We start from the raw sequence: 25,169 nt of genomic DNA on the forward strand, positions 1-25,169 counted from the left end.
TTTTTTTAAGCAGACCTACTCACACACACACAGAGGGGGACGCAGATATCAAGAAATACAACACCACTGTAGTGAATTTATTGACAGAAATAGAAAATACTTTCCATAGTAAGAAAATACATTTTCATCAACAAAATAGAGAATAGTTTGGTCTAGATATAGCAATTCATATTGTACATAATAACAAGCCATTGTAAAGCCTTTTCAGAATTACCAACATAAGTAGGGAAGTAAAGCTGAACCCCAGAAACTACGAAAACAAACCTTCAATACAACAGTATTAGGTTGGAGTGTAACAAGTTGCCGTTTCAGCCCAGCTTCCCCCTGCGTTCAATACAATGTCAACCTATTTATGTATGTTTATTTAAATTCAACGATAGATATATTGAAGGCCTTTATAGCATTGCTACTTGGGTACACGGCGATCACCCACACAGCTTTAACAAATCAAAGCGTAGCTTTGTTTGTCCTCTCCATGAAGTGCAGATTGACTTGTCTGTCTGCTACTAAGACGGTGCGATTGAGGGCTTTCACCTCTCCTATGCTGGGGTCCGGTCTGATTTCAAACAGCTTGATTATCTGGGGGAGAGAAAATATATATTTTTGTCATTGTCTGGGTCTCTTCAGGGGTAGCCATGTTCACTTAACATCCATGTCTGATAGGCTCATTGACCACACCAAGTTCATGCCTCCACCACCTACCACAAAATGTATGAAACGATACACCATAGGATATACACACGATTGGAATTGTGTTTAAGCTGCAGTAGCTTAAACATGTACAGTATGTTCTGTTTTTGTATTTTAATGTAATTCACGACAAAGTGTGATTATAATGTCCACCTAGGCCTTCATTGTATTTGTAACTGAAAAGCAATGGGAGGGAAGCAATTTGTAACTGAAAAGCAATGGAAGCCAAGGCAAACTTTTCATTGTGGGACTACCCAATGTGCAATACACGTTTCTTCAATACTTTTAATAAGTAGCCTGATGATGGTGAGTTCTAAGTTGCCAACTTGCCGCGCAAGACAAGTAGCCTGTTACTGCGCAGCTTGGTCAAGCATCTACAGCAGTGTATATACAGTGGGGAGAACAAGTATTTGATACACTGCCGATTTTGCAGGTTTTCCTACTTACAAAGCATGTAGAGGTCTGTCATTTTTATCATAGGTACACTTCAACTGTGAGAGACGGAATCTAAAACAAAAGTCCAGAAAATTGTATGATTTTTAAGTAATTAATTTGCATTTTATTGCATGACATAAGTATTTGATCACCTACCAACCAGTAAGAATTCCGGCTCTCACAGACATGTTAGTTTTTCTTTAAGAAGCCCTCCTGTTCTCCACTCATTACCTGTATTAACTGCACCTGTTTGAACTCGTTACCTGTATAAAAGACACCTGTCCACACACTCAATCAAACAGACTCCAACCTCTCCACAATGGCCAAGACCAGAGAGCTGTGTAAGGACATCAGGGATAAATTGTAGACCTGTACAAGGCTGGGATGGGCTACAGGACAATAGGCAAGCAGCTTGATGAGAAGGCAACAACTGTTGGCACAATTATTAGAAAATGGAAGAAGTTCAAGATGACGGTCAATCACCCTCGGTCTGGGGCTCCATGCAAGATCTCACCTCGTGGGGCATCAATGATCATGAGGAATGTGAGGGATCAGCCCAGAACTACACGGCAGGACCTGGTCAATGACCTGAAGAGAGCTGGGACCACAGTCTCAAAGAAAACCATTAGTAACACACTACGCCGTCATGGATTAAAATCCTGCAGCGCACGCAAGGTCCCCCTGCTCAAGCCAGCGCATGTCCAGGCCCGTCTGAAGTTTGCCAATGACCATCTGGATGATCCAGAGGAGGAATGGGAGAAGGTCATGTGGTCTGATGAGACAAAAATAGAGCTTCTAAACTCCACTCGCCGTGTTTGGAGGAATAGAAGGATGAGTACAACCCCAAGAACACCATCCCAACCGTGAAGCATGGAGGTGGAAACATCATTCTTTGGGGATGCTTTTCTGCAAAGGGGACAGGACGACTGCACCGTATTGAGGGGAGGATGGATGGGGCCATGTATCGCGAGATCTACACCAACAACCTCCTTCCCTCAGTAAGAGCATTGAAGATGGGTCGTGGCTGGGTCTTCCAGCATGACAACGACCCGAAACACACAGCCAGGGCAACTAAGGAATGGCTCCGTAAGAAGCATCTCAAGGTCCTGGAGTGGCCTAGCCAGTCTCCAGACCTGAACCCAATAGAAAATCTTTGGAGGGAGCCGAAAGTCCGTATTGCCCAGCGACAGCCCCGAAACCTGAAGGATCTGGAGAAGGTCTGTATGGAGGAGTGGGCCAAAATCCCTGCTGCAGTGTGTGCAAACCTGGTCAAGAACTACAGGAAACGTATGATCTCTGTAATTGCAAACWAAGGTTTCTGTACCAAATATTKAGTTCTGCTTTTCTGATGTATCAAATACTTATGTCATGCAATAAAATGCAAATTATTACTTAAAAATCATACAATGTGATTTTCTGGATTTTTGTTTTAGATTCCGTCTCTCACAGTTGAAGTGTACCTATGATAAAAATTACAGACCTCTACATGCTTTGTAAGTAGGAAACCCTGCAAAATCATCAGTGTATCAAATACTTGTTCTCCCCACTGTAAAAGCATTTGGTTCACCTGTCGGGATCACATTCAGGCTGCAGTTGATTGAAAATATGACAGCTCCTCTGTGGACATTGGCTACGGAGGATAATAAGGTAGGCTATGAGTTGTTCCAATAGTTTGTTAACAGTAGAATAAGTCTAGTAGGCTACAATCGCATGTAGCCTAGTGATTGAAGTAGCCTAGCCTGCTAGGACTGTTGATCAACTCTGCTATCCGCGGTGCTGCTATCCACATTCTATACTTTTCCCTATGACACTCAGGTATAAAATCTCTGGCTCTTACCCGTGACAGAGCCAAGTACATCTCCAGTTCAGCTATACGACGACCAACACAGCCCCGTACCCCAAACCCAAATGGTATAGAGCCAAATGGGTTTGGTCGAACTCGGCCATCCCTCAACCATCGTTCGGGCTTGAACTTCGATGGTTCTGGGAATGTCTTTTCATCCTGGCTGATGGCATAGTGACACATTGTAAACGAAGTCTGCAGACACAAGACATCAGGGAGGGAATTAATTGCTACAGCACTACTTCGACAAAGGCATAATTTACATGAATTCAAATGGTGTTTTGTTTCAATGGTTGGGCCATTTTTAGGCCATTAAAGTGAATATGTTGATTGTTCCCCTAAAGCTAGACTAACCTTCTTGGCAAAGAAATGTCCTCCAATTATGATATCATTCTCTAKCATGATGCGTGCATTCATCGGGACCACAGGGTACATTCTGGTAAACAGGACATACACCAAAAATTGTGTTAGAGAAAGGTAGTGGAACTTTCAAGAACTCAATCCTTTCCAAAGAAAATATCAATGCTGACATACAAGAGCAATATTAGGCAAACATACTCATGATGTATACCCCCCACCCCACCAACCCCCCGTGCACGTTTTGTTTTTTGCCCTAGTTAAAAACCAAAAAGCTTGGTCCTGGGGTGGAAACCCTGATGTACCCAACCACTTCCACAGTTCTTACCTCAGTGCTTCCTTGATGACGGCCTTGAGGTACGGCATACGGTTAACGTCTTGGGCAGATGGGATCTTGTCTCCTGGTATGCAGTGGGACACCTCCTGATAAAGGGTGTCCTGCGCATTGGGGTCCCTGGACAGCAGGTGCATGGCCCACATCATGGTATTGGATGTCTTCAAGTATGACAACAACAACAACAGTGTTAGTGAATACAAGCCCTTACGGTACAACACATCGAGATTGTAGTGAAGCTCCATGGATTTGCTAACCGTGTCCACTCCAGCCAATAACAGCTCAGCGACGCTGCCGTACACCTCTTTGTTGGTCATCTTGGTGTTGGAGAGGAGGTACGTTAAATATTCTCCCTCGACTTCCTGGTCTGTATCCACTCGCTTCTGAATTGCCTCCATCTTCATGTCAATCAACTTCCCAGCTGAAAAAGTCCAGCATTATCTACCTCAGGGGTTCCCAAACTTTTTCACGTCCAGCATTCGAGAACATCCCGCGCCAACCCCTGCGGGTCTATTTCTAAGGGCACAAGCACTGTTCATGACACAAACGGTTCACACCCCTCTTGTTGGTGGAGATAATTTTGCAGTTTTAAAGCAAATTTTCTTGCATTTCTATACATTTTGCCACGTCTAATGTGTATTCCTGTGATATTTCAGTGAATAAAAAATGACAACAAAATCTAAGTGCTTAAAAACAAAATAAAAAAATGGCACACTTCTGGACACTTCTGACAAGTTATAAATATCTCTCTAAGGTACGCAATGACTGACATGACAAGAGTAACTGATCATGCACTACCCACTTTTGAAATTGCACCTTATGCATTCTGCTAAAGCAAGAGGAAGTTTAAAGCTGGACTGAGTTGCTTAAAATGTTGTTTTTATATAATAATAATGTACTTTTGGGGGGGGGGGGGGGGCCATCCCGACCCCTCAGTTTGGGAACCACTGATCTACGTGACCTAATAGGTCCAATATCACAATGCACTCTCCAATCTCACTTTTTCACAATGCACTCTCCATCTCCACTCGCTATTTCAATTCTTGAGAAGGTATGAACGGAATGTCTTGTCCTAAATAACTCACAGAATTTGAAGATGCCCTCCCAGCCAGCGATGTAGCGCCTGTAGATTGGCAGGATGTTGCGGCTCCACTTAGGCAGCATGGCCACCGGCATGCTGTAGGAGAACATCTGAGCGATGGAGTCGATGAAGTCCTGCGTCTCTACCGGGATCTCTTCCTCCAGACAGCCGATCCGTGTCTCAAACAGGATGGAAGAGATTCCTGAAGAACAGAGATGAGATATTTATCACTGAAACGGATGCAGGCGATTCTCACTTGATGGACCWGAGCTGTACGTAGTAACTTACTTTTACTAAAAACCAACCCTCACAAAAGTAGTTTGCTTTAAATGCTGTAAAGACCCACATATTCTGAAAGACATCAGGCTTTCCTCTTATAGGGAGGCAAATCAAGCAAGGCAAATCAAAAAACACAAAATATCAAACAAGATAACAAAAAATAAAGTAAAAGTATTTTGCAAAAACAGGTAGCACATGTTAAAATGTAAAAAGACAGGTCTGTAAATGTTGAATACCCCTGTTGTGATAAGTAGGTATGGAGGAGGAAGGAAGAGAAACAAACATCTTCACATTTTCACATTTGTGTAAATATTAAATAACCATTAAGATAACCGTATAGCAGTAAGTAGCAGTAGAAATATTGTTGTCCGTTAAATAAAGGGATTACAAATTATGCCAATGCTTACATTGATAAAACCTACAATCTATCTGCAATATTAAAGCTGGTCTTAAAATTAGAAATAGAAACTGTTGCTGTCCATTGGCTGGTTCAGGAGGCAGGCTGCAGGGTCGGGTCCTGGGGCTAGTCCAGGTAGGTCCTAGTCTTGACCAGCCTGGCCAGCCTGTGGTGGGTAGAGAGCTGACAAGGAGGGATGTCCTCCAAGAAGGCCAGGATGAGGATGTCCCTGTGCCCCACCAGCAGATGGAGCGTGGCCATTCACAGCTCCAAGGACCACCAGTTACTGCGCCGGTGAGTAGTGATGACTCACCAGACGCCACTGCCATAGAGGCTGTCTGTGATGTTTTCCACAATAACCTTCACAACAAGTCGCTGTTGTGCAGACTGAGACGCAGGAARGGAGAACTTCTCTGCTTGAGGCCTGGGAGCAGATGCTACACCACCCCGTGTTCATCTCTGCCGCTACATGACACAAAGGCATTGTAGCGGTATCGCTCCCTGGGGTTGGGCCTCCGCACGGCCTCCTCCATCCAGCCGCAAACGATGTGGCAGAGGGCCAGCAGGTAGTCTCCAGCCAGCTGATTGAGCAGTACCACAAGTTTGAAGAGGAGCAGGCTCATGGAAGTGCATATGAAGAGGATAAATCCCATGTCCAGGGAAGAGTTGGCCTCTTGGTGAAACTCTGGATGCAATCTTAATTTTTACACGTATTGCCAGCTCCCCAGCATGCCATATGATGACCTGGATTTGTCTCTGTCCCCTGGCCCCAGTTCTCCAGCCAGGCGTTCTCACAGCTGCAGTGCAGGCGAGGATAGTTGAACTCCACATACCTAAGGCTGGTCAGGTTCTGGGAAGTTCTCCATCACACTAAACTCCTCTGTCACATCCACATATTGGAGCCTGAGGAAGTGCAGGTCTCTGCTCAACTCCTCCCCCAGAGGAAGGATTCTACAGTAGATGAGACTCAAGCTTTCCAGCCTGGTCAGGTCATCGTAACATGACGCCCAGTGCTGGCTGAGCGATGAGGTCCACGTTCATTAGCTTCAGATCACTCAGCTGCACTAGTCTGTTTAGGTCAGTCATGTCCAAACTCTGTCGAGGAAACCAACTGAAATTCAAACTCCTGTAGGGAGGTGAAGTACAGGTCAAAGAAGTCAGACCCACACAGGAGTTGTCCTGTCTTGACATTGAGGTAGACAACTGACCCGAAAGCATGACCTCCAGCAGTCCTGGAAGATCACAGTCGACGGAGAGCTGAGTTTTAAGGCAAAGCCTGGTTTTGGGGCTCTGTTGATGACAATGATGGTAAGAGGACACCAGGAGGTAATGTTCATGTGAGTCAGACCTTGAGGGAAGACACCAAATATGTGTGTCGGATTCACACTTGTCTCTAACTCACTGGTTGGAGGGCGAAAATCCAAATGTACTTCCTTCAGCAAAGTAAGGTGGATGAATGCAGATGCTTCAATATGTATATGTGGGTTATCATACAGCAGTAGGGTTTCCAAGCTGTGCAGGCCAAGTAAACTGTTCTCAGATGTTGCGTAGTTGTTCCTGCATTTAGGATTAAGTAACAACATTGGTGTCATTGAAAGTTTGCGTTTCACAAATTGATTGAAAGGAAATGTTTMCCTCGTCAAAGTCAAAAGTATCTATTCTGCTGATTCTACACTGCAGAAGCTGTCTGTAGCTCACCAATGTCGGGCAAATCGAGAGATTAAATGTTTTCAAAGCTTCTGAATGCTCCTTTCGATAAATMATGTGCAATAGGGAATGAAAACATTTTTTTTCTCCAGATAGAAAGTTCAAGAATGGCTCCATATGTGTCTGAGCAATTTTGGTGTCACAAAATGATAATCCCCTTTGACTCAAAGWCCAGGGTCGTCAATGACCGTGATATATCGACTATCCTGCATAGCAAATCAGAAAGCTCCTGTGTACAGCTGTTGACTGTGATTTTCTTCAAAACAGGGARTCCCCCATTACGTCCATTAACATCACAGAAAGCCCGTAGTAGTGAATGGACAGTTCCTCCATATTAGCCAGGTCACTGAATGTGTTGYACGGAAGGGATGAATTGTAACACTGTAGCTCACAGAAAAGAGAAAGTGCCTTCACACTGGACAGCCCCTTGAAGGTGCCAGGGAGAAATCGGGGGCAGACAGCCTTTGATATTAAGGATCTCAAGAATGTGGAGTCAAGAGAGAGCGCCAGGCTACATCACATATGCATTCCTGATCTGGATACAGCGGGTCTGGTAGTGAGACAGGACGATGGATAGGTTGAGTTTGAGGTCACATTCTGTACATCCCAGCAAATGGCAGATATGCAGTTGTAACGACAATCCATTGGGTGAAAGATATCCCAGGTCCGGACAGACACACAAGACACATTGATTACTCAACCAACCCCAGGATCCAATGATGCAAACTGCTAATTGTCTCAACTGAACACAGTGTAGCCTCATCTTTCTTGTGAAGTGGAGACACTGGTCATATCAAATCACATTGTATTTGTCACATGCGCCGAATACAACAGGTGTAGGTAGACCTCACTGTGAAATGCTTACTTACAAGCCTTTAACCAACCATGCAGGGTTTTATTTATTTTTTAAAGGAAGAAAATATTTGCAATTCTTAAAATAAACGAAGCAAGAAAAAGTAACACAATAAAATGTTATTAAAGAGACTATATACAGGGGTACCGGTACCGAGTCAATGTGCGGGGGCCTTCGCTTTGGCTCCCCCTCCTGTCCAGCTCAGGRGGTCGGCATCGCCGACCTTCTAGCTGCTGCCGAACCTGCTGCTGGCAAACGCCCTTCACTCATCAACCCCGGACTTGTCTCGTCATCATTACACACACCRGGTTCCAAATTCCCACTCTATCACTGTATGTATACTCCCTCRGTCATTTGCCTTTGTCGGTCATTGTAAATGTTGCTTGTTTTCCTGAGAGGAATTTCTCCTACTATTTCCTGAGTACTTTATTATTTTACACTTTGGCTTTCATATATATATATATATAGTGCTTTAATAAACTCAGTAGTTCTAAACCTGCGTCTGCCTCCTGCCTACTCCTCTCTACACTTGTGACACAGCCTATCAAGGCTGAACGCATCTCATGTATGGTAAAATCAGCATCCAAAAAAAGAGTCAACAGTATCCCGTTTCTTACACACATTAACATGAGAATTTAAAACCTCACACCCGCGTTACTTATATACTTCGTCCAAAGTAACCCCACTATGTAGCCTAGCAAATGTCTTCCCCAACAGGTCAGCTTTTCATTTATCAGTTACGGACATTTTTTGACCCACAACCAAAACTGGAATTCGAGTGGACTTGCTTCTTCCAGTCATCTTCTTCAACATAGACCATACTTATCCCAGCTCAGTACCCTTGCCTATTGTAGAGCAGAACTGTCTCRGTGCAGTTCTCTTGACAGACTTAATGATAATCTGTTGCTGCTTCCACAATGGTCTTCAACTTGGCAGTTCTTCTTTCGACAAACGCAGTCAGAATGGTAAGCTTTCCAATGAAGGCTATAAAGTCAATCTGATTAACAAACAAGGTGTGCTTTGACATGACACATTTGTGAGAGCAAGATTTCCTACAGCAGGTCCACTTATTCCAGGAGTAACCCTGTTATCTCCATCATTCTGCCTAATAGTTCCACCAATCTGCCTTGCAGCCTCTGAATAAGAGACATTATGAGTGATTTTATATCATTGGGCCTCTCTAGCCTCTTTCTGCACCTGGTATCCACTAAATGCTCTGCTGAGTTCCCCCCCAGAATTATAACAGTTAACGTTGACATTGTTCCCACATTCACCATAATCGATGGTTCCCCTCCACACTTGGCYCATCTTTTTTTTCATTTGCACAGAGATGCTACATATCCCATTCGTTGGCATTAGAAAACACCTTAATGGAYGTGGGACAAACTCTCTAACAGTGAAAGCCAGGAAGCCCATCTGTACTTTCTTAGGCAAAACCTTATCAAACATTGAGTACTGACAGGCTTTCACTTCTCTGCCCTTCTTTCTTACTGAACCGCCTCGACATTTTATTTTATAAAATCTATAGATAGTGGAACTCCAGAAATGACCCCCCTRWGCTTAGCCGAAGCTCCAGGGGCCTGATCTGTGATTTTCTTCCCGTTGAGAGTTTTCATTTTCTGAATATTCCCTTGCAGAACATGGTCTGCACAAAATATTAACAGTCTACCATTACCAATGAACCGGGCTAATGTGACTTCACCTATCTCTTTCTTAGTGGTAATGGTTAATCGAACAAGGTGTCACGTTGGTATAAGGATCGGGAGACAGGCGCGGAAATGAGTAATAGTTTTTTTTATACCTACCCAAATACGCGTGCAATGTATTCCCACATACAGAGGCGGATGCAAGATGCAAGCAACGATGGTTTATGGAACAGTTTACAACATCAACAGGAACGACAGAATATACTCAGACGGAATCCAACCCAGGGACTAGGGCGACCTCTGATGATAGCGTGCTGAGGAAAATCCAGGAGCGTGTCCGGCTGGGTAGGAAAAGGAGCCACAGCAGATAATCCACACAAGGGCGGCGAGAGAATGAGCACTGACACACGACACAACTCCAGGGAGAGAACAACGATCTGACACAAGAAACACAGGTTACAGAACATATAAAGGGAAGATAATTAATTCCAGCTTGGCGCGACAATCAGGCCAAGAAGGGAAACACGCCCACACAAACACAGGGAAGAGAGAGGAGAAGAGAGAGAGCGAAGAGAGAGAGAGAGAGAGAAAGAGGGTGAGGCAGTGGATTCATGAACCGTGACAATACCCCCCTAGGAACGCTCTTGGCGTTCCCAGACAAATTTACCTGTCGATTGAAATCATCGATAAGGGTGATCCAGAATGTCCCTAGCGGGTACCCAACTTCTCTCCTCCGGACCGTAACCCTCCCAGTCTACAGGTACTGGAATCGCGTCCCCTCCTTCTCGAGTTCAAAATCCGTGACAGAAAAGGTGGTCTCCCCATAACAAGTCGTTGGCGGCGGGGGAACGGGACCGGCGGGTTAATGCGTGCCTGAAACACGGTTTAATCTTGGACACATGGAAGGTAGGATGAATTCTCCTATACGCCGGAGGAAGCTTGAGCCGGACCGCCACCGGATAATGATCCTGGTGACCTTGAACGGCCCGATAAATTTGGGGGCAAGCTTGTTAGAAACGGATCGGAGTGGAATGTTCCTCGTAGAAAGCCACACTCTTTGTCCAACGACGTATACCGGAGGCTTGACCGGTGGCGATCAGCCTTAGCCTTGGTGCGGCGCCCACCCGGAGGAGAGTCCACCGGGCTCTGCTCCATGCGTGATTGGCACCTCTGGATGAAAGCGTGAGCGAGGGGAACAGTGGACTCGCACTCTGTACTGGGAAAGATAGGTGGCTGGTAACCTAAAACTACACTCAAACGGAGAGAGCCCGTGGCTGCCACTGGCAACGAATTGTGAGCGTACTCAACCATAGAGAGTTGTTGACTCCAGGAAGAGGGGTTCTTAGAAACCAAACATCGAACACTCTCTCCAAATCTTGGTTGGCCCTCTCCGTTTGACGTTGCTCTGGGATGAACCTGAAGAAGAGCTGACACTCGCTCCCAGTAACCTACAAACTCCTGCCAAAACTGTGACACAAATTGGGCCCGGTCAGAAAACTACGTCCATCGCAGGCCTGTAAGCGAAAGACATGTCCACGGCCGTTACGCTGTTTCCTTGGCAGATGGAATTTGGGCAAGGGATAAATGAGCCGCCTTCGAGAACCCGGTCCACACGGTCAAACAACCGTCCTGCCCTGGGAGGCGCGGGAGACCGGTAACAAAATCTAGCGCGATGTGGGACCAGGGTCTCGAAGGGACCGACAGGTTGGAGTAACCCATCTGGGGGTCGATTAGAACTCTTCCACGTAGTCTTGGCACAAACCGAGCAAGCCAAGACAAAACTGTGAATGTCACGAGCCATCAGCGGCCACCAAAAGCGTTGCTTCACTAAAAAGCTAGTACGGGCTGATCCTGGATGACACGCTAACGTTGGAGCAATGCCCCCACCGATAACATCGGACCGACACCCCTCGGCACAACAACCGATTAGGTGGGCAACCGGGCGGAGGCTCTACTCCTTCTAAGGCCGTCTTTGACCCCGATTCAATCTCCCATGTGAAGAGTGGAGACCATAGGGTCCCGGGTAGGATGCACTCGGGAGTGGTGGACGTTCGGAATGGCAAAATGCGAGAAAGGGAATCGGGTTTGACATTTGGAACCCGGGCGATACGAGAGAGAGAAGGTCAAAACGTCCGAAAAAGAAGTGCCCACGCGCCCTGCTGGAGTTGAGCGCTTGCGGTTCTGATTATATTCCAAATTCTTGTGTCGGTCCAAACTATAAAAGGTACCCCCGAACCCTCTAACCAATGGCGCCACTCCTCCAGTGCTAACTTCACTGCCAACAACTCTCTGTTGCCAATGTCGTAGTTGCGTTCCGCAGGTGATAACGATGGGGAAAGGAACGCGCAAGGGTGCATCTTGTCGTCTTGAAGAGGAACGTTGGGAAAGTACCGCACCTACCCCCACCTCTGAAGCGTCCACCTCCACCACGAACTGAGCGGGGATCGGGAGCTATGAGGATGGGAGCCGAAAACAAAGCGGCTCTTGAGTTTGGTGAATGCAGACTCGGCTGCATCGGACCACCTGAACGTCACTCTGGGGGATGGTAAGGCGGTAAGAGAAGCGACTATCTGGGCTAAAGTTGCAACAAAACGCCGGTAGAAATTGGCAAATCCCAGAAACCTCTGTAGGGCCTTACGGGAATCTGGGGTTGGCCAATCCACCACAGCCTTAAACCTTGTCAGGATCCATGTGAATACCTTCAGTCGAGACGTGAGCCTAGGAATGGAAAGGATTGTGCTGGAAATGCATTTCTCCGCCTTGACAAAAAGTCCATTCTCCAACAACCTCTGAAGCACTCGTCTGACGTGCTGAACGTGTTCCTGGAGAGAAGAAGAAAAATCAGTATGTCATCCAGGTAAACATATTATGAATGATCAATCATATCTCTCAGCACGTGATTGACGAGTGCCTGGAACGCTGGGAGTTGGATAACCCAAAAGGCATGACCAAATACTCGAAGTGCCCTCTGGGGTGTTTAACGCGGTCTTCCATTCGTCCCCGCTCCTTATGCGAACCAATGATAAGCATTACGTAAATCCACTAGTGAACACGGATGCTCCCTGTAACCTTTCAAGGCTGAGGACTCAACGTAAGGGATAGGTTTCTTCACTGTTGATGTTATGTCACCCACGGTAATCAATGCAAAGGAGCAGAGATCCGTCCTTCTTCCCCACAAAGAAGAACCCGCCCCCGCTGGAGAAGAGGAAGGACGAATGAATCCAAGATGCAGAGAATCAGGGATGTATCTCTCCATAGCCTCTCTCTCAGGAACGAGAGTGAATATAACTTGCCTTTAGGCGGAGACTCACCTGGCAATAATTCTATTGCCGTCATAGGGACGATGTGGAGGAAGAGACAGCGCCGGGACTGTACTGAACACCTCCTTCAGGTCGAGGTTTCAACGGGCACGTTAGACAAATCCACTGCCTCCTTAGAAACACAGAATCAGACACAGATGAACAGCAGACACTAACAGACTCAAGACACTGTTACTCCAGCATGGATTATAGAGTTATGACCCCAGTTCAACTTGGGGTTTGTTGGGTAGCCAAGGGTGGCCGAGAACTACTTGTGCAAGGGTGAGTCCATGAGTAGAAATGATAGTGCTCAGTGTGATTGCCAGAAGTGATGAGTGTGTAGGTTCAGTGGTGTGAGAAATGTTGGTGAGTTCTTGACCATTGAGAGCGTTGACGGCTATCTTGTGCGTAGTGAGGTGACAGGAATCTGGAGCTTGTGAGCGAGCTTGAAGTCCATGAAATTACCTCTGCTCCCTGAGTCCAGTAAAGCTTGGAGTGTCGTGCGTGTGGGTGGCCAGTCTAGTCTTACCGGGAGGAGAGTAGATGATGAGGTCTATCCTGTGGTGACCACACCCGATAGTAGCCTCATACGTACTACCGGCTCATCTGTTTTACGGACAGGAGTGGATAAATGGCCCGCTCTACCACAGTAGAGACAAGTCCTTGGGATCTCCGCCTCTCCCTCTCCTCCCGGGAGAGCGGTTCTCCCCACCTGCATGGTTCTGTGAGCGGAGGCTGAACTCGGCGTGTTCCCGCTGCTGGCATGCAACCCTCCGTGTCGTTATACGGTCTGTTAGGCATGCTCGGGCCAATACGACTCAGACGAGCGTCGACCCTCAATGCTAGTTCCTACTGTCCATTTAAACTCCTGGGAAGGTCCAGAACTAAATTCTCCTTCTGGATCCGGTCTCCAGCCCATGCAGGAACATGTCCCACTGCGCCTCCTCGTTCCACTGACATTGCGCGGCCGAGTGCGGAAGTGAATGGAGTATTCCGATACTGAACGGTCTCCTTGGCGGAGGTCAGCGAGTAGTCTGCGCGCCTCCTACCCGCCACGGCCCGATCGAAGACCCTTCTCATCTCCTCGGAGAGTGTCTGGAAAGAGGTGCAGCATGGGTCCTTGGTTCGCCACACCGCCGACTCCCAAAGGCCGCTTTGCCTGATAGCAGGTGAGTACGAATGCTACCTTAGACTGTTCACGGTTGAAGGTCCGTGGCTGCAACGAGAAAATGCATGGAACATCTCGTCAGAAAAGCTCTGCAATAGTCAGGATCACCTGAATACCTCTGGTGTCGGTAGCCGTGGCTCTAGCTGGGACGGCTCTGGCGGGACGGGTTGAACTGCCGTGTAGGTGGCGCAGCGGAGACCCCCAGATGTTTAACTGTTGGGTCAGCTGGATACTGCGTCGCATGGCTGGTACTGCCCGACCTGTGCTGGAGATGTTCTCCTCTTGTTGATCCATCTCGTGATACTGGCGGAAATGAATTCGGTCAAAACTCGTTGAACTCGCTGCATCCATGGTCTGGTCAGATCGTTCTGTCACAATACAGAGGCGGATGCAAGATGCAAGCAACGATGGTTTATGGAACATGTTACAACATAACAGGACGACAGAATATCTCAGACGGAATCAACCCGGGACTAGGGCGCATCCTTGATGATAGCGTGCTGAGAAATCCAAGGGAGCGTGTCCGGCTGGGTAGGAAGGAGCCACAGCAAGATAATCACACAAGGGCGCGAGAGAATGAGCACTGACACACGACACACCTCAGGGAAGAAACAACGATCTGACAACAAGAAACACAGTTTACAGAACATATAAAGGGGAAGATAATTAATTCCAGCTGGCGCAGACAATCAGGCAGATAGGAACCACGCCCACAAACACAGGAGAGAGAGAGAGAAGAGAGAGAGCGAGAGAGGAGAGAGAGAGAGAGAGAGAAAGAGGAGTGAGGCAGTGGATTCATGACCGTGACAATGTAAGGCAGGGAACGAAGACCAAACAAACCACAGGGTTGAGACCCAAACAAAAGAGCGAGGAGTACCTCGAATAAATACACGGGACGAGATCCGTAATCATCTGTGCAATACAAGCGGCACGAAAGCCAAAACAACACAGCACAGGTACTCACACGAACAACGGACATTGGAACAATAATCGACAKGACAATGGTGAACAAAGGGCACACTTATACAATTACTAATCAGGGGAGAATATGTGGACCAGGTGTGCGTAATGACACAGTTCAGTTCCTAGAGGCCGGTGACGTAGACCTCCGAAACTGGTGCACGGAATGAGCAATGAGGGATCCGTGACACAAGGTGTAGATGAGACCCTATGGTTGCATCAAACGCGATTACAACTTTCCTCTCCGACACATCATTACTTTAGTTTTTCACTACCTTCACACTCTTCACGCTCGCAACACTAGATGTGCCACTGTTGTCAGCAGCGCTTATAGCAGGGCCATTATTTTTACTTTTACTCTTCACCACAGACCATCCACGTCCTTGACTTTCATCATCCACACCCATACCATCAGAACTATCATCCATTTCGACCACAGTCCAGCAAAGCTGTTGCTAGAGACCACAAACACGTTTTCCCTTTCCCGAAGCTTCCGACAATGTCTGTAGCTCCGGATTCAACATTGTCTAACGCTCAAGCTCGAGTGGATGCTCGTTCTGTAGTTTGTCCAAGGGAATCCATTTCAATCGCAATTTTCTTTGGTCCAGTTGAATGCTGTTTGATCCAGTCAATTTATCCAATGAGATCATCAGAATGCTCCTCTATTCAATGGAATAACACATTGGTGGGATTGCTTGTCTGGTGGAATGAAGACCTTCAGTTCTTCCACTGCTTTGTCTGCTAGCTGTGTTGTATTTGTGTGCATCTTCTCTTTGTCTTGTTATATATCGTTTACTAGACACTTTCCATAATTAGACACTTTGAGAGGTAGGTTACAGATTAGATTTTTTTTTTTACTGAATGTATTCTCACTTGCTCTTAGCCTCTACCTACAGTACGCCAGAGGTAGTGATTAGCATTATCTGTACATCTGCTATACTAAGATGTCAGACACTACGTAAAGCATCATTTTACGTATTATTATAAAACAACACTTTACTTCTAGCATTCAAGTGTAATGCATTATCATGCAGTTGTAATGCATTGTAAGATTATCATGCAGCCTGGTCTCATAGACTAGACGTAAAATAGTAAATGTAAATCTGGTACACTCAAATTAATATGATATGTTACTTTAAGCATGGTTACATAAGACAGAAGGTTACTTAAGACGAAAACGAAAGGAGGTACACTTTAGAATTTTAGATAATTACCAACTTTTCAACTACTTATTATGTTTTAGCAACTTTGCAGCTACTTACCATGTTAGCTAACCCTTTCCCTAACCCTAACCTTAACTATTTTAGCTAACCCTTCCCCTAACCTTAACACTAACCTTAACCCTAAACCCATGCCTAGCTAATGTTGGCCAGCTAGCTAACATTAGCGTTAGCCATCTAGCTAACATTAGCAACAACACATTCGAATTTGTAACATATCATACGTTTTGCAAAATCGTAAAATGTTGTTCAAATTGCAATTCGTGACATATTGTACAAATTGTAATTCGTAACATATCATATTAATTGTAACTCGTAACTATCATATGAAATGGATGATGGACATTCACAAATTAATACATACCATACGAAACATAACATATTATACGAAATGTAGTGTCTCGGATTTACGTACAGAATAATAAGAAGTGCTCTGAGACCAGGATGTGTCTTATAATCATCTCAATGAGCTGGACAAAAATAACAGCCAGTTTGAGACAGTTGAAAATGTTATGCATGGCGATAGCCTACATGAGCCTCACACATGCTTACCATTAGTTATATAGCATTATGTGGTCCCGTGTGGCTCAGGGTTGTGGGTTCATTCCCCACGGGGGGACCAGGATGAATATGTATGAACTTTCCAATTTGTAAGTCACTCTGGATAAGAGCGTCAGCTAAATGTAAAATGTAAATGTAAATGTAAAATTATACCTGATTCTTTATCATTTAACTTAAAATGAACTAGAAATAAGGGTGAAAGAATCGTCCCCTCACACACAGGCAGGATTTCCACGTACCCTCCAGAGAGAATCGGTAGAGCTCATTGGACAGGTTGGTCACAAGGTCTCCCGACGGGCTTATCCGGCGCAGGTGGTAGATCCTCTTGATCAGGTCACTGACSACCTCGTTYACCACGTCTCCGTACTGCACCGAGTCTTTGGGGTGCATCATGCGCTTGTTCAGCACAGTCCGCAGCTTGTACCACTTTTCCCCTTCCCTGTCAGAAAACATAATATATCAGGCACTGCATGACACACTCACAGCACATTCACAGCAAAAGCAATGATATGGCAGGATAATACATTTAGATTCGTTTGGCACATATTGGAATATAGCGCYTTACTGCTCATTTATATGGCTTTACTCTTTCAGCATCCATTTGATTCACATGACTGGACTTTGACCTACAAAGGGTCTAACAGGTCTCGCAGCATTTGGAGAACACAACTGGGGAAATGTAGTCAGAATGTCTGCCGTGCTTATCTATTTGAAACATCTATGTTGGTATGCGTATCAAATCACACTAAGATAGATGGCTGCTRAGGCCAAGTAAGATGGCTGTAGGCTTATACAGTTTGATGGTTCCAAAAGGAACCTCCCAGTGCAAACTGTGCTGTGTAAGTCTTAGGTCATGTTTCCTGCCTTGCACACTTGCATGGCCTATGGAAATGGTTAATGACACAGCCTTTCTGGATCACTATTGATCACTATCTGTGGCAATCTCTTTCGTGACAGAGCACTAGTGTATCAATTATGTCCCTGGGTGTGATTATAAGACATGTACTGTGTATGTACAACACTCTAATAMAACTGTTTTCCATTTCCCACTGCTATGTCCCTCTCTTATGTGATCTCATCACTGCCTGCCATCAGATGGCGAAGCTATCAATTGGTTGAGGCAAAAGACCAGCAATGTACAGGGATGTCATTGTCACCACCTGTCAGGAGACAGTGGCCATCCCTGAGCCTTACTCAGTAAAGGGGCCGTAGCCGATGCCCCTCAGGTCCCGGTATTCTGTCCAGAGGGACATATCTCCTCGGCTGGGGAACTTCTCATCCTTCCTAAGTAGCTCCTCCAGGAGCTCCACACTGTTGAGGGCAATGGAGTTAAACCTGCCCATGCCCACTTTGTACATGGGGCCGTACAGCTGTTTCTCATACACCTAGTACAGGGAGAGAGAGGGAGAGGGAGAGGGAGAGGGAGAGGGAGAGAGAGAGAGAGAGAGAGAGAGAGAAGAGAGATGCGGAGAGGAGAGAGAGAGAGAGAGAGAGACGAGCATTTGCGGAGGAAGAAAACTCAGGGTGTTACATACAGTATACTTTATAGTACAACATTTCTAAACATCTCTACCATTCAGGATGTTCCACATTGTTATGTAACTGAAAATATCACTTTTTTGAAAATATCACTTTTATGGATTAAGATGGCGCCGAGGAACATGGCTGACGTTTTACATTCTCCCAACAATTGTGCTATTTTTTTATTTATTTTTTGCATTTTGTGTAACTTGCTTTTTTACTTATTGTGTAAATAATGTTGTTGCTGCGGTGTCTCTTATGACCGAAAATAACTTCTGGACATCAGAAAAGCGATTACTCACCGCGGACTGGAAGAAACTTTTTCCTTTGACGAGTCCGACGAGAAGGATATCCTGCTTTCACTGGAACAGAACCAGATCCATACCTTTTGCATGAAGAAAAGACGCCGGAAAAGGGACCACAGATCGGGCAGCTTCTGAGAATACCAGAGGCGAGCAAGTAAACTCCCACTGCCATCCGTTCTTCTTGCTAAACGTGCAATCATTGAAAAAATAAAATTGATGACCTACAATTAAGATTATCCCCCAATCGGACATTCCAAAACTGTAACATGTATTTATGTTTCACCGAGACGTGGTTGAACGAAGATACGACAATATAGAGCTAAGTGGGATTACTCTGGTAAGACGAGGGGTGGGGGTGTGTGTCTATTTGTCAATAACAGCTGGTGTGCGATGTCTAATATTAAAGAAGTCTCGAGGTATTGCTCTCCTGAAGTACCTTATGATAAGCTGTAGACCACAGTATCTACCAAGAGAGTTCTCATCTGTATTATTCGTAGCCATCTATTTACCACCACAGAACAAAGCTGGCAGTAAGACCGCTCTCAACCAACTCTATAAGGCCATAAGTAAAGAAGAAAATGCTCACCCAGAAGCGGCGCTCCTAGTGGCCGGGGACTTTAATGCAGGAAAACTGAAATAAGTTTTACCAAAATTTTACCAGCATGTCACATGTGCAACCAGGGGGGAAAAATCCTAACCACCTTTACTCCACAAACAGAGATGCATACAAAGCTCTCCCCCACCATCCGTTTGGCAAATCTGACCATAATTCTATCTTCCTGATTCCTGCTTACAAGCAAAAACTAAAGCAGGAGGTACCAGTGACTCGCTCAATACAGAAGTGGTCAGATGACGCAGATGCTACACTACAGGACTGTTTTGCTGGCACAGACTGTGAATATTTTCCGGGATTCATCCAATGGCATTGAGGAGTAAAGCACCTCAGTCATCGGCTTCATCAATAAGTGCACCGATGACGACGTCCCCACAGTGACTGTACGTACATATCCCAACCACAAGCCTTGGATTACACACAACATCTGCATCGAGCTTAATGCTAAAGCTGCCGCTTTCAAGGAGCGGGACACTAATCCGMACTATGCCCTCAGACGAACAATCAAACAAGCAAAGCGTTAATACAAGATTAAGATTGAATCCTACTACACCGGCTCTGACGCTCCACGGATGTGGCAGGGCTTGTAAGCTATTACAGACTACAAAAGGAAACTCAGACGTGAGCTGCCCAGTGATGCAAGCCTACCAGATGAGCTAAATGCCATTTTATGCTCACTTCGAGGCAAGCAACACTGAGGCATGCAAGAGAGCACCAGCTGTTCTGGATGACTGTGTGATAACGCTCTCGGTAGCCGATGTGAACATAACCTTTAAACAGGTCAACATTCACAAAGCCACTGGGCCAGATGGATTACCAGGACGTGTACTCAAAGCATGTGCGGACCAACTGTCAAGTGTCTTCACTGACATTTTCAACCTCTCCCTGACCGAGTCTGTGATACCTACATGTTTCAAGCAGGACACCATAGTCCCTGTGCCCAAGGAAGCGAAGGTAACCTGCCTAAATGATTACCGCCCCGTGGCACTCACGTCGGTAGCCATGAAGTGCTTTGAAAGGTTGGTCATGGCTCACATCAACAGCATCCTCCCGGACAGCCTAGAACTACTCCAATTCGCATACCACCCCAACAGATCCAGAGATGACGCAATCTCAATCGCACTCCACACTGCCCTTTCTCACCTGGACAAACGGAACACCTATGTGAGAATGCTGTTCATTGACTAAAGCTCAGCGTTCAACACCATAGCGCCCACAAAGCTCATCACTAAGCTAAGGACTCTGGGACTAAACACCTCCCTCTGCAACTGGATCCTGGACTTCCTGACAGGCCGCCCCCAGGTGGTAAGAGTAGGCAACAACATGTCTGCCACGCTGATCCTTAACACTGGGGCCCCTCAGGGGTGTGTACTTAGTCCCCTCCTGTATTCCCTGTTCACCCACGACTGCGTGGCCAAACACAACTCCAACACCATCATTAAGTTTGCTGACAACACAACAGTGGTAGGCCTGATCACCGACAACGATGAGATGGCCTATAGGGAGGAGGTCAGAGAACTGGCAGTGTGGTACCAGGACAACAACCTCTCCCTCAATGTGAGCAAGACAAAGGAGCTGATTGTGGACTACAGGAAAAGGTGGGCCGAACAGGCCCCCATTAACAACGACGGGGGCTGGAGTGGAGCGGGTCGAGAGTTTCAAGTTCKTTGGTGTCCACACCACCAYCGAACTATCATGGTCCAAACATTCCAAGACAGTCGTGAAGAGGGCACGACAAAACCTTTTCCCCCTCAGGAYACTGAAAAGATTTGGCATGGGTCCTCAGATCCTCAAAAGGTTCTACAGCTGCACCATCGAGTGCATCCTGACCGGTTGCATCACCGCCTGGTATGGCAACTACTCGCATCTGACCATACTACAGAGGGTAGTGTGAACGGGCCTCAGTACATCACTGGGGCAAGCTTCCTGCCATCCAAGGACCGTATATAATAGGCAGTGACACAGAGAAAGGCCCAATCCAAATGTTCAGGGACTCCAGTCACCCAAAGTTATAGCGTTTCTCTTGTGCTACCGCATGACAAGCAGTTTCCGGATGCGTAAGTCCATGACCAAAAGGCTCCTCAACACTTCTACCCCAAGCATGAGATGCTGAACAATTCATAAAATTCGCCACCACGGACAATTTACATTGACCCCCCCCCCCCCCCCCTTTGTAGTAGGCTGCTACTCGCTGTTTGTTTGTTATCTATGCATAGTCACTTCGCCCCCACCTACATGTACAGATTACCTCAACTAGCCTGTACCCCTGCACACTGACTCGATACCGGTGCCCCCTGTATATAGCCTCGTTATTGTTATTCTTATTGTGTTACTTTTTATTATWACTTTTTATTTTAGTCTACTTTGTAAATATTTTCTTAACTCTTCTTGAACTGCGCTGTTGGTTAAGGCCTTGTAAGTAAGCATTTCACGGTAAAGTCTACACTTGTTGTATTCGGCGAGTGTGACAAATAAAGTTTGATTTTATTTTATTTTGATTTGATATTTGGAAATGGGGTCAACAAACCCCTCAACATGCATTCTGGCAAAATAAATCTAAACCTCTGCCCTTTTGTAATCCTAGCTGTGTCAATGGAGATGGCACTTGGGATAGTATTTCCAAAGCAAAGGCAGCTCTTGGAGAAGGTAAACACTGCATGTAAGAGAATACCTGTTAGCRCACTGGGTTAAATCCATTGTACTCTCCTCTATGCACCATAACCGTCTCTGTGGGTCAGCTTTGACTAAATACAAACGCCTCACACAGATCTCATGTTTCAACTCTAGTTAGTGAGCAGTAACAGAGAAACACACAGTAAGGTATCGGAAACTTACTGTACCCAAAACATAGAGAGGGGTAAATATCAGCAGCCACCATAAAAAACAGAGAGCACACTTAAAAAACACACATTTCCATAGAGGGCATAGCCTTTTTACTGTACCTGTAGCTCATGTAGGCGGTTGTAGTAGCCATTGACAAACATTCTGTAAAACATGTCCCGGGTTTTGATCCTGGGGAGGTCATCTGCGGTCCGAATCTTACCCTGGGAGGTGGATGGTAGGGTGTTGGAGGGAGAACGGGTGCCTCCTACCCACCTGGTGCAGACCAGAGCTGGGGCTGTGGGGCACAGCAGGAGCCAGCGGCCGCTCCTCTGCATCGCACTCTGGGCCAGATGCACGGCCATGATGGGAGCAGTAAGAGGAATTGTCTAAAAACACAGGGCTCCTATTTCACCAGTGAGACTGGGGAGTGGCCATGTCTTTGGGAGCCTGGGGAGGTTAACCCTTCAGCTTCAACACTAAAGAACAGGAAATAAGGCTCTCTTGAAGAGCTGCACCTACTGGAAGAATGTTTACTTGGAACACATAGAAATAACTAGTCTCTCTGGTCAGATGTACTGTACCAATGTTCCAGCACATGTCTGGGATTTCCGAGAATAATAAATAACAGTAAATGCTGAAATGGAGAACGTGTTGAAACATTTAAAGTCTCACATCAAACTGATCTAATAAGGAGGTTAATAAAAATGAATGTTAGATTAAAATGAGTAGTGTCTTCTCTGAAACACACTATTGTAGTCTAYTGAATCAAATTTAAACAGTGTAAAACTTTTGTTTTATAAGGAATATTGACCAGTCATGTTCTTGAGTGAGTTGTATTTGCTTGTTCAAATAGAAAACTCGAAAGCAAGTATGCATATAAATTATTATATAAAAAATGTAAATGAATTATAAATAAAAAATATATAATTCAATCAATTAAGGTCCTAATTTTTTTCATAGCATTTGGATTTTTGTACTTTTTTTCAATGAAGGTGTAATTCAGAAAAAAAGTAATGTTGGCTACAAATGAAACAATATTAAAATAAAGTAGTACCGTTGAGCAATTCAAGCAGCTGCTTAGCAGAATGTGCAGCTGACTGAAAACAAATTATTTTATGTATACGTTTCTCTATGCATTATGCAATAATACGTTTCACATAAAACATTTAATGGGACATAAATTTATAATTGATTTGTGTTATCACATAGTACATAACAAAGCGCTAGTAGCTTACAGTGCATTCAGAAAGTATTCAGACCCCATAACTTTTTCCAAATGTTGTTACGTCACAGTCTTATTCTTCCCAGAAGAGTGGAGGCTGTTATAGCAGCAAAGGGGAGACCTACTCCATATTAATGCCCATGATTTTGGAATGAGATGTTCAACGAGCAGGTGTCCACATTCTTTTGGTCATGTAGGATACATCTACAGTGAATTGCCAAAAACCTCAATGGCGGCAGGTAGCCTGGCGGGTAGGAGCMTTGGGCCAGTAACCGAAAAGTTGATGGATAGAATCCTCAAGCTGACAAGGTAAAAATATGTTGTTCTGCCACTGAGCAAGGCAATTAACCCACTGTTCCCCAGGCGCCGGTGACGTGAATGTCAATTAAGGCAGCCCACCGCACCCCGCAGGATTGGGTTAAATGTTGTTTCTAGTTCATTAACATATTTTGAGGCATGCCTTGTAAAGAGGCCTCTTGAAGTGCAAGTGATTTTAAACACCAAATCCATTAATATTCTGTAATGTGTAAACACTTTAACTAGCAGCCAACCTGCTTGTACCAATCCCTTGTAATTACAGTTAAATACTGTGAAATACAAACCCCTCCCCTCAATGAATTTCATTCATTCCGATTACGGTAGCATTTACCTTTTTACAGTACAATACAGTCAATTTTAGGGTATTGTACAGTGTGTCATTACACAGTACTTGCTTTAATACTGTTTTTATATTACAGTAGGTGTACTGTACTGTAATATGAAATACTGAATTTTACTCGCTACAAAGCTGTCTGTAATATGCTGTCAAATTCATGCCAATCCCTTCACAGTTTAGACTCTGACCTGTCCAATGAGCCAAACTGATTAAAGAATCCCACAGTACCCAAACACTCTTACCGTACCCTCTCTCTCCAACACCACACAAAAAACACACACACACACCACACACACAACACACACACACACACACACACACACACACACACACACACACACTGGAAGCCCAGGCCTAATGACGCCGACTGCAAGATTATCTAAGGGAATGTAGAGAAAAAACAAAATAACAATGTATATATTTTAATATTTTCTGATCAATATTGTATACCTAATATACATTTTCAGCTCTGAATATACAATTTTGTTTCTTCATGGATTAGAAGCACAGTGGTGGGATACATTACATCACTATCATAAGGTGATAAACATAAGGCCTATAGACTGTCCTTCTTAACCATGTGAGTCAGGGAGGCTGTGGGTGACGGGATCTGAACTGATCCTACCTCTGTTCAATGGTTCTCTCTGTTGGTTTGTTCGTCAGATGTGAGCATAGGTCATATCATACCTGGCTACAGCTGCAGAACGCCTGTGGTATTGACTATAATCTAGCACTTGACATCTAGTGCTGCTTACATGCTCACATCCGTTTACACATACCCCCCTTCCCACACATTCACCCTAATCACTGAAAATACTGCAGCCTCCTCAAACCACATTGTGTAGCCTCTTAGAGAAAAAGGTTCTGGAATAGAACCAAAAAAGTTCTGTGCTTGCTTAATAAATGGCACCCTTAAAGGGGTTCTATATGGAACCAATTTTGGCTCAGTGAAAGAAGAAATCTACAAAAGGGATCTAAAGTGCCTTGCAAAAGTATTCATCCCCCTTGGCATTTTTCCTATTTTGTTGCTGTAACGCTCGTCGTATGAAGTAGAAGGAGACCAAGGTGCAGCGTGTAAGCGTTCATGATATTTAATCAAACTGAACACTGAAACAAAATAACAAAGTAGAACAATTTTTCCTATTTTGTTGCTGTAACGCCGTCGTATGAAGTAGAAGGAGACCAAGGTGCAGCGTGGTA

At 45.3% G+C, this 25,169-nt stretch overlaps 1 protein-coding gene and 2 pseudogenes across 1 annotated transcript; all 3 read right to left on the reverse strand.

Moving 5' to 3' along the window:
- Positions 1 to 48: 48 nt before the first annotated feature.
- Positions 49 to 22,488, reverse strand: LOC111973814 (sterol 26-hydroxylase, mitochondrial). The gene is made up of 9 exons (XM_024001232.1): positions 22,212 to 22,488; positions 18,025 to 18,215; positions 17,070 to 17,269; positions 4,745 to 4,942; positions 3,917 to 4,080; positions 3,654 to 3,820; positions 3,323 to 3,404; positions 2,963 to 3,163; positions 49 to 579 (listed from the first exon to the last, which is right to left on the reverse strand). The coding sequence occupies exons 1-9, from the start codon at positions 22,452 to 22,454 to the stop codon at positions 448 to 450; spliced, it is 1,578 nt and encodes a 525-aa protein (XP_023857000.1). The 5' UTR covers positions 22,455 to 22,488; the 3' UTR covers positions 49 to 447.
- Positions 5,445 to 6,753, reverse strand: LOC139029403 (toll-like receptor 13; annotated as a pseudogene).
- Positions 7,263 to 7,886, reverse strand: LOC139029405 (uncharacterized; annotated as a pseudogene).
- Positions 22,489 to 25,169: the final 2,681 nt, after the last annotated feature.

Source organism: Salvelinus sp. IW2-2015, linkage group LG2, assembly GCF_002910315.2.
Source record: "Salvelinus sp. IW2-2015 linkage group LG2, ASM291031v2, whole genome shotgun sequence".
NCBI classification, from domain to species: Eukaryota; Metazoa; Chordata; class Actinopteri; order Salmoniformes; family Salmonidae; genus Salvelinus; species Salvelinus sp. IW2-2015.